Genomic DNA, 10,274 nt, shown 5'->3' on the forward strand with positions numbered 1-10,274 from the left:
TAAACGTGAATTTTCGTGAACAGTCTGTGACCCATAGCGCTGTGGCCATTGTGCTATATTTAAACTCCACAGCGCTGTGCCCATAGTATACTGCCCAACCTGCTGAATGCCGACAATGTTTTCAGTTTTTTGTTGGCAGTTTATGCTCAGTCACACATTCCAATCACCCAATCAACTGGATAAAGTTAAAAAAAACACAGATCCTGAAAATCCAAATGGAAACACCATTCGTCGTCGGTATTAGACCTGAAATATAAAGTCTGTTTCACCTTGCCTGACCTGCTGAGTATTTGGGGCAATTTCTGCTTTCATTCCCCATTTTAAGCCATGCATGTGGTTTGAGCCGCAGGTGTGGTAACAGGTGACAGAAGTCACTTATTAAATCGGATTCCCGCTGTTTCTGCAATTGTCAAAGTTAATTCTCAAAGTTACAGCTGGTCTGTGGTCGCACCGCGTGGCGTTGCTGCCATCTAGTGGCGGGACCAAGAAGTGACGCAGTTAACGCGTTGAAATGAACGGATCGACAGCTCTGATTCCACTTGCTGTTTATTTCTCTCTTCCCACATTTACATTCCCCCTGGTTTTATTTCCGCGCTCACTGGGGTTTTTACGGCCCGGAATTTGGGGATTAAATGGGAGCCGTTCAGCGCCGACCTGTTGTCCACCGGGTTTCTGCCCCACAGCCCCTGAGCCCCGCTCCTGACGCCGGTCCCGGGACCCGACCCTTTTACACACCCGGAGCGGAACCGGAGCAGATTATTAGCCAGCGGTCTTTACGCCAATAAGGCCCGAAGAAAGGATAAAGTTCCTCCGTGAATTTATTCCCACCGAAGGTGTGGAGATGGGACTTGGTGTCCGCGTCGTAAAATGAAACTGTCCCGGACTCGTAACTGAGATAAACTCCCACCCTCCCGGGGATGGGACGGGCGGGGAGACGGGATGGAGGGGAGGTGAGTGCATCAAACTGGTCATAACTCGAACAAATGCTCCAGACTCCAGTCTCCGGGGTCAGTGTGACCGGTCTCTTTCTCTCCACAGACTCTGCGGCGACTCCCAGACTCCAGCCCCGACTCCCCGCCACCTCCACCTCCCAGTAATGTCTCCCCGATGTGAATCCCTCCGATCCCAGCACACACACACTGCCTGTAAACCTCTTCCCGGTGTCAGGGAGACTCCTCCAGGTCCAGGTCCATCTCACCCTCTTCCGATCCTCAGACACCTCGAGCACCGGACCCGCTGTTTCCACATCCAGGGTGACGGAGACTGGGGGGAGAAGCAGAGAATCAGAGAGTCCCCGGGGGTCGGGGGGAGACTCGGGCAGCGCGGCCCCGGGACCGGGGGAGAGGCCGCTCGGCCTCAGGCACAGGTGGGCGGACAACTGAACCCTGCCCGGGGTTTCACCCACAACCACATCGGGTGGGCAACAGACATCTCCCCCGGAGTTTTTAACCGAACTGGAGAGGGGAAATCCCGTGGGTTACCGGGAAAACGGACCGGGGAAACGAATGCGCAATGTGAGGATGAACGAGAGATTGCGGGTGGGGATGGAGAAATACGGAGGGTAGTCAAATATCTTACCGGTAGATTCCGAGGGAGAGGCAGATTGGAATTGAGGAGACTGGTATGAGGGGTAATTGGAGATGGTTAAAGAGGAGATAGATATGTGGGGTGGAGTTGCCGTGATCACACTGAACGGGAGTGGACTGGACGGATGAGGCAATCTGCTACTGGTTACTTGCTTTATTTATTGGAGGGTGGATTTGATGCGTCAGTGCAACCAAGCACACTCTGATCTCGTTGTGAACCAATATATGAACTTCACTGAGGGACTTGACAATGTTCCACATGTAAGGCTGGTCCAGAAAGGGAAGGCAGGTGGGATCCAAGATGAGTTGGTAAAATGGACCCATAATTGGCTTGGTGGTTGGAGGTGGAAGGTAGCGGTAGAAGGATGATTTTTCTGCCTGGAGGTCTGTGACTGGTGGTGTGTATTATGGGAGATCATACGATATTATTTTATACATTAGACATTGTTACGATATTATTTTATACATTAGACATTGTTGTTTAAGGTTTGTAACTACTTAGGCATTAGGCGCCTCTCTGTAACTAATTAAGGCGCTCTAGACATTCCTTACCCTTGACACTTGTCTGTAACTGCTCAGGCGGATAATTAATGGTGGAGCGATGAGGAGAAACATATGAGTTGGAATGATGGATGAACCAAAATAGAAGATAAGTGTGGCAGAATGTGAAGAGATACAGACATTCCTCAATGAGTGGGGTGATTACTTGGAAGTTTAATGGTGGCAGGGTGAAAGGTGACATGTGAATAAATACAGACATTCATCAATGAGTGAGGTTTAATGGTGGCAGGGTAGACAGGGTGACTGCAAAGAGATGAATGACTGTAAAAAGGAGTATGTGCGAGATAAGGTAAAGAAGATAAGGCTGGAAAAATCCTATAAAAATAGGCTGCCCGGTGTACTAAGTGGGCAGTCAAATGGTTGACATCCTGATTGTTCCAGCCGTTGTTTGCAAATAAAGGCTTATAACTTCTTGAAGAATTCTCCGTGTCATCTGCTTCATTTTTGAACACCGGTAACCACGACGGTATCACAGATCGATGCTGCAACCTTTGCTGTTTATTTTATATTTTCGTGGCTTGCATGTGAATGTAGGAGGTGTGTATAGTACGTTTGTGGAGAATGGGAAATGTTATGGGTTGCGAGGAAGTCTGTCAAAATTTGCAACAAGATCTCGGCTGGATCATCGAAACATTATTTTCATGCGGGGATATCAATTCTGGAGAATGCAGTTTTCTTCACACAAAGAGTTCAGAAGAGGTATCAGTTTTACCTCGCTTGATGATATCAGATGTTTCTCTCAATGCCATGTTGTAGAAAAAGGTGCGATCAAACGTTTCAATCATCAATGCTTCATCTGCCACCAACATTGGTTTAGCTTCATCACTAAACCTGCAAATATTTAACAGCTGGTTATAAACTGAGCATTTGAGCTGTTCTTTGAAAACATACATTGTTTCTGTCAAAAGCATGTCCTACCTCGTCTTGCGACCAGCTACCTCCTGAAATAAACAAAACACAAATGTTAATAGACTGAGATGGATCGTCATGATCCCGACAGCGGGTATTTCGCCAAATTGCTAGGAAAAAACCCACTGATAATTCCTATTTCCCAACTCTTTGCCCCTGCCACACAGACAGGAAGTGGATATTATGGTAAAGACATCGAACATGGGGCAAAGCATGAGGAGTGTCGATGAAAATGGGCACGATCATGCAACTTACGAGTAAGACCGAGCAGGTCATGGGATTTTACCTGGAGAAGATGTCAGAGAAAATGGGATGAAATATTTTAGGATCAGCGTCGGATTTAAATGGGTGGGGGATGGAAATATTATCACTACTTGTGGGGGGAATAAAAATCAAAGCTGAAATTTAAGATGACGTTTTAACAAATTCCATTAGAAATGCAGCAAAGAGAACGTGGAACTCACCGGTCGGCCTGAAGACAATATTGCAGATAAATTTAAGTTGAAGTGGGATGAATACATGAGGATTCCTGGAATTTGGGGCAATGTTGGCGGAAGTGGTGAGTAGTTGGAACAGACGGAACATTGACCCAGTTCTGAATTACTGGTAAATGCGGCATTTATTTCAGAAATGTAACCCACTATTTTGTGACTGTGCACTTTCACCGCCAAACTGTAGTGTAACCCCCTCACCTTCAGAAATATCACGTCGTCCTTGTGATCTATCTGTTCCTGTAGCTTTGAGAGTTCCTCCTGAATGGACTTTAAATTCTCTTGAATCTCTTGAAGATTTTTCTCCATTGTTTTTACAAGCTTCTTCTCTTCCTCCCGGATCTCTCCCAGTAAGCGCTGCTCTTTCTCAGTGAGAATCTGGTGCAGTTCAGCAAACTGGGATGTGATCTGTGACTGAAGGTTGTGTGACTCTTTCTGTCAGATGAAAGATGAGAATCAATATATTGTGTTACTCTGCTGTGTTTCCACATGGCATGGCAGGTGACATTTGGCTAGTCAATGTCAAGTCCTGCAGTGCAGAAATAGGCTCTTCGGCCCTAACATGTCCATGCTGGGCTCTGTAGGTATCTACACTAACTCCATTTACTTCTATTTAATCCGTAGCTTTCATTTCCCTAATGTACGGCAATTCAAGAGCTCGTCTTGATAATTCTGAAATATTTTGTGAAAGTAATGTGCAAGCACATCATTCCCATTTTCCCAGTACAATTCCCTGCAACCTGTTCCATTCCGTGTGTCCATTAACCCTCACTGGACAGAACCAGGTCACCAGAACTGGCAGACAGCAGCACCTCTTGGAATGACAGACTTCACAGAGTCATACAGCAAGGGGTGTTAGATACCGACCAAGACGCCCCATCTGCGCTATTTCCTACAGTCCGCATTTGGCCCAGATAGTTCTAAAATAGTTCTCCTAAGAATTTGTTCAAAGACTTTTTAACTGTAGTCAGTAGAGCGCCAAGAGGACGCGAGTTGTCAGTCAGAAAAGGTAGGGTGCAGGGCAAGGACGACCGTTGGCTGAGAGCAAAGTAAGTGGTAATTGCAGTGTGAAAAGACAGTTTAAAAAGAGCGCCAAGAGGACGCGAGTAGTCAGTCAGAAAAGCGCATAAGAAAAAATAAAGTGGATGAGCTTGAGGCTCAGTTGGACATTGGCAAGTATGATGTTGTGGGAATCACTGAGACATGGCTACAAGAGAAACAGCGCTGGGAACTGAATATTCAGGGGTACACAACATATAGAAAAGACAGACAGGTGGGAAGAGGGGGTGGGGTCGCTCTGTTGGTGAGGAATGATATTCACTCCCTTGTAAGGGGTGACATAGAATCAGGAGATGTATAATCAGTATGGATAGAAATGAGGAATTGCAAGGGTAAAAAGACCCTAATGGGAGTCATCTACAGGCCCCCAAACAGTAGCCTCGACATAGGGTGCAAGTTGAATAAGGAGCTAAAATTGGCATGTCGTAAATGTAATGCTCCGGTGGTTATGGGAGATTTCAATATGCGGTAGACTGGGAAAATCAGGTTGGTAATGGACCCCAGGAAAGAGAGTTTGTGGAGTGCCTCCGAGATGGATTCTTAGAACAACTTATACTGGAGCCTACCAGGGAGAAGGCAATTCTGGATGTAGTGATGTGTAATGAACCTGATCTGATAAGGGGATTCGAGTTAAAAGAGCCATTAGGAGGCAGTGACCACAATATGATGTTTTACTCTACAAATTGAGAGGGAGAAGGGAAAAACGGAAGTGTCAGTATTACAGTATAACAATGGGGATTACAGAGCCATGAGGCAGGATCTGGCCAAAATTGACTGGAAGGAGGCCCTAGCAGGGAAGACGGTGGAGCAGCAATGGCAAGTATTCCTGGCAATAATGCAGATGTTGCAGGATCAATTTATCCCAAAGAGGACGAAAGATTCTAAACGGGAGTAAAAGGCATCTGTGGTTGACAAGGGAAGTCAAGGAGAGCATAAAAATAAAAGAGAAGTATAACATAGTAAAGAAGAGTGGGAAGCCAGAGGATTGGTACTCTTTTAAAGAGCAACAGAAGATAACTAAAAAGGCAATAAGGGGAGAAAAGATGAGGTACGAGGGTAAACTAGCCAATAATAAAAAAGGAGGATAGTAAAAGCTTTTTTAGGTATGTGAAGAGGAAAAAAAATAGCCAACGCAAATGTGGGTTCCTTGAAGACAGAAGCAGGGGAATTTATTGTGGGGAACAAGGAAATGGCAGACGAGTTGAACCGGTACATTGGATCTGTCTTCACTAAGGAGGATACAAACAATCTCCCAGATGTTCTAGTGGCCAGAGATTCTAGGGTGACGGAGGAACTGGAGGAAATCCACATTAGGCAGGAAAAAGATTTGGGTAGACTAATGAGACTGAAGGCTGATAAATCCCCAGGGCCTGATGGTCTGCATCCCAGGGTACTTAAGGAGGTGGCTCTAGATATTGTGGATGCATTCGTGATCATTTTCCAATGTTCTATAGATTCAGGGTCAGTTCCTGTGGATTGGAGGGTAGCTAATGTTATCCCACTTTTTAAGAAAGGAGGGAGAGAGAAAATGGGAAATTACAGACCAGTCAGTCTGACATCAGTGGTGGGGAAGATGCTGGAGTCAATTATAAAAGAAAAAATTGCGGAGCATTTGGATAGCAGTAACAGGATCATAGAAACATAGAAAATAGGTGCAGGAGTAGGCCATTCGGCCCTTCGAGCCTGCACCGCCATTCAATATGATCATGGCTGATCATCCAACTCAGTATCCCGTACCTGCCTTCTCTCCATAGCCCCTGATCCCTTTAGCCACAAGGGCCAGATCTAACTCCCTCTTACATATAGCCAATGAACTGGCCTCCACTACCTTCTGTGGCAGAGAATTCCACAGATTCACCACTCTGTGTGAAAAAAAACGTTCTCATCTCGGTCCTAAAAGACTTCCCCCTTATCCTTAAACTGTGGCCCCTTGTTCCGAGTCAGCATGGATTTACGAAGGGGAAATCATGCTTGACTAATCTACTGGAATTTTTTGAGGATGTAACTAGGAAAATTGACGGGGGAGAGCCGGTGGATGTGGTGTACCTCGACTTTCAGAAAGCCTTCGACAAGGTCCCACATAGGAGATTGGTGGGCAAAATTAGAGCACATGGTATTGGAGGTAGGGTACTGACATGGATAGAAAATTGGTTGACAGACAGAAACCAAAGAGTGGGGATAAATGGGTCCCTTTCAGAATGGCAGGCAGTGACTAGTGGGGTACCGCAAGGCTCGGTGCTGGGACCGCAACTATTTACAATATACATCAATGACTTGGATGAAGGGATTAAAAGTACCATTACCAAATCTGCAGATGATACAAAGCTGGGTGGCAGTGTGAACTGTGAGGAAGATGCTATGAGGTTGCAGGGTGACTTGGACAAGTTGTGTGAGTGAGCGGATGCATGGCAGATGCAGTTTAATGTGGATAAGTGTGAGGTTATCCACTTTGCTGATAAGATTAGGAAGGCAGATTATTATCTGAATGGTGTCAAGTTAGGAAAAGGGGATGTACAACAAGATGTCAAACTCCGTACAGACGGCGCCCGTAGTCAGGATCGAACCTGAGTCTCCGGCGCAGCATTCGCTGTAAGGCAGCAACTCTACCACTGCGCCACCGTCCAGTCAGAGAGTTGTGAATCAGTCAGTCAGAGAGTTGTGAATCTGTGGAATCCTCTGCCTCAGAAGGCAGTGGAGGCCAATTCTCTGAATGTATTCAAGAAAGAGCTAGATAGAGCTCTTAAGGATAGCGGAGTCAGGGGGTATGGGGAGAAGGCAGAAACGGGATTGAGAATGATCAGCCATGATCACATTGAATGGCGGTGCTGGATCGAATGGCCGAATGACCTACTCCTGCATCGATTGTCTATTGTTATGGTACCTGACTCAACTACCTCCTTTGGCAGCTCGTTCCATATACCCACTACCAAAGTTGCCCTTAATGTTCTATTAACTGTTCCCTCTCACCTTAAACCCATGCCCTCGCACTCTCGACACCCTACTCAGGATAAAAGACTGAGTATTCACCCGAACATTTCATTTCATGATATTATACACGTGCAGTAGATCATTATTCAGACTCCTGCGCTCCCATTAGTAAAGTCCTTGCCTGCCCAACCTCTCCCAATAGCTCGGGCCCTCAACCACTGAGCTCTATGCAGGTACCCACTTATTACACGTGACACAGGGATTAAATCTACACATAAAACATTAAATCATAAGACAAAGCCTCACCTGAACTCCTGAAATGCTCCGTTTTTGTTTCTGCTCAATTTTCTCGATCTCTGATTTCTTTTCTGTGAGATATTCGGAAGATTTCACCTGATCCAGGGGTTGGGTTTCAGATCAGAGAATAAACATGTCAGACAATAAATAATAGAATACACAATGATGTGATCAAAAACGATTTGCTTTTACCTTTTAGATTTCAACAGCTTCATCTACCGGCATGAAGCTGTGAGACTTGTGTTCCCGCGCAGCTGCACAAACCAGGCAGATCAGTGTCTTGTCCGTTTCACAAAACAGCTTCAGTTCTTCCTGCTGTTCCTCGCAGTGAGGTTTACTTTCCTTCTCTGTCCGATTCAGGCTCAGTTTTCGAGCTTTCTCAGCCAGTCTCGCCAAGGCCCGATTCACCCTGAGGGTGCGGTCTGTAAACACCTCTCTACATTCCGGGCAGGAGTTTCTCTCCTCCCTGTCCCATCTCTGTGTGATACAGGAGCGGCAGAAGTAGTGGCCACACTCCAGTGACACCGGATCGGTGAAGAAATCCAGGCAGATGGGACAAACTGCCTCCTCGGTTAAACTCTCGACCTGTTCTTTCGCAGCCATTGTAACTCCGCCTCTTCCTGGTTCAGTGTTTTCCACTGCGCGCGCTGCCGTCTCCGGCAATGACCTTATTTGGCTGCAAGTGTTCAGTGTGAAGGTGTCCTGGCCACTTCCAACTAATCACTCGAGGGAGGGGTCACTTAGACATTAAAACCGGCCTGAATATAGACGAAAGCGGTGAGATTGCCCTGGGATTGTGTAAGGCAGGACAGAAAGGGACAGGGACCAGCGCTAAGGAGGTGTAACTGAGGAGGCGTTGCACCTGTTGGGCAGTGGAACCCGCCGCCCGCATCTCCGTTCACAGCCCGGGATCAGGATGGAACGAGACTTCCACCCGGTCTCAGAGGGTCGTCTGACATAGGACCCGAGGGCCACAATCATGGCGACCACTTTTCAGAAATTGGACATTTTCACCTGCGGCGCCAACAAGGGTGGGGTGGTGGGTTCCCCCGCTGTCAACCACAGGGCAAGTGGTTCACGGTTTCCTCTCAACCACCACCTCCCTGTCACTGAAAACCTGCCACTGTTGAAGGTGTAGGAAATGCAGTCGCCAATTTGCAGAAAGGACAACTCAAAAACAACGTTCAAAAGACGAGTTGCTGCCTCACATCGTCAGAGATTCGTCAAAAGGCCGAATGGCCTACTCGTGCAATTATTTTCTACGTTTCGTCGTTTCTATGGTGACGTTTTGGAGAGTGAATCCATTCATCTGGGATGGAGCAAGATTTCCATGAACTGGGCCAATGGGCGGATCAACGGCTGATTTATTTGACTCGGATAAAGGTGATGCAAGTTGGTAAGACAGGCCAGGGCAGTTTATCTGTCTGTCGTAAGAAAATAACTGCAAATGCTGGTACAAATCGAAGGTATTTATTCACAAAGTCCTGGAGTAACTCAGCAGGTCAGGCAGCATCTCAGGAGAGAAGGAATGGGTGACGTTTCAGGTCGAGACCCTTCTTCAGACTGATGTCAGGGGGCGGGACAAAGGAAGGATATAGGTGGAGACAGGAAGATATCAGTAACATGCTCTCTCGCTGCTCCCCCTCTGTGATCTTCCTGTCTCCACCTATATCCTTCCTTTGTCCCACCCCCGACATCAGTCTGAAGAAGGGTCTCGACCCGAAACGTCACCCATTCCTTCTCTCCCGAGATGCTGCCTGACCTGCTGAGTTACTCCAGCATTTTGTGAATAAATCGATTTGTACCAGCATCTGCAGTTATTTTCTTATACTACTGGTTGCTCCACTGCGATTTCTCTTCGAGGTATGTCCACTTTGAAGAAGTTCTCCTCCTCTCTTCGACGAGAGTTCAGTAACATGCTCTCTCGCTGCTCCCCCTCTGTGATCTTCCTGTCTCCACCTATATCCTTCCTTTGTCCCACCCCCGACATCAGTCTGAAGAAGGGTCTCGACCCGAAACGTCACCCATTCCTTCTCTCCCGAGATGCTGCCTGACCTGCTGAGTTACTCCAGCATTTTGTGAATAAATCGATTTGTACCAGCATCTGCAGTTATTTTCTTATACATAAGATAGAGGGAGATCTGGGAAGGAGGAGGGGAAGGGAGGGACAGAGGAACTATCTAAAGTGAGAGTGGGGCTGAAGGAGGAGAGAATGGGGGGGTGGGGAGGAGAGAGTGGGGTAAAGGGGGTTGGGAAAGTGGGGGGGAGGGTGGGAGGGAGAGTGGGACTGGGGAGGGGGACAGCGGGGGAGGGGGTGGTTGGGGGAAGAGAGAGTGGGGGTGGGTGTAAGGGGAACAGTGGGGCTCAGGGAAGAGGGGAGAGTGGGGGGAGGGTGGGAGGGAGAGTGGGAATGGGGAGGGGCAGCGGGGGAGGGGGTGGTTGG

The 10,274-nt window shown here is 47.4% G+C and overlaps 1 protein-coding gene across 1 annotated transcript; it reads right to left on the reverse strand.

Annotated features, from left to right (window-relative positions):
• Positions 1-567: 567 nt before the first annotated feature.
• Positions 568-8,144, reverse strand: LOC144591055 (zinc-binding protein A33-like). Its single transcript, XM_078395389.1, has 6 exons — positions 8,024-8,144; positions 7,841-7,927; positions 3,749-3,982; positions 3,066-3,088; positions 2,860-2,978; positions 568-1,263 (listed from the first exon to the last, which is right to left on the reverse strand). The coding sequence occupies exons 3-6, from the start codon at positions 3,854-3,856 to the stop codon at positions 728-730; spliced, it is 786 nt and encodes a 261-aa protein (XP_078251515.1). The 5' UTR covers positions 3,857-3,982; positions 7,841-7,927; positions 8,024-8,144; the 3' UTR covers positions 568-727.
• Positions 8,145-10,274: the final 2,130 nt, after the last annotated feature.

The sequence above is a fragment of the Rhinoraja longicauda genome, unplaced genomic scaffold (genome assembly GCF_053455715.1).
Source record: "Rhinoraja longicauda isolate Sanriku21f unplaced genomic scaffold, sRhiLon1.1 Scf000529, whole genome shotgun sequence".
Taxonomy (NCBI): domain Eukaryota; kingdom Metazoa; phylum Chordata; class Chondrichthyes; order Rajiformes; family Arhynchobatidae; genus Rhinoraja; species Rhinoraja longicauda.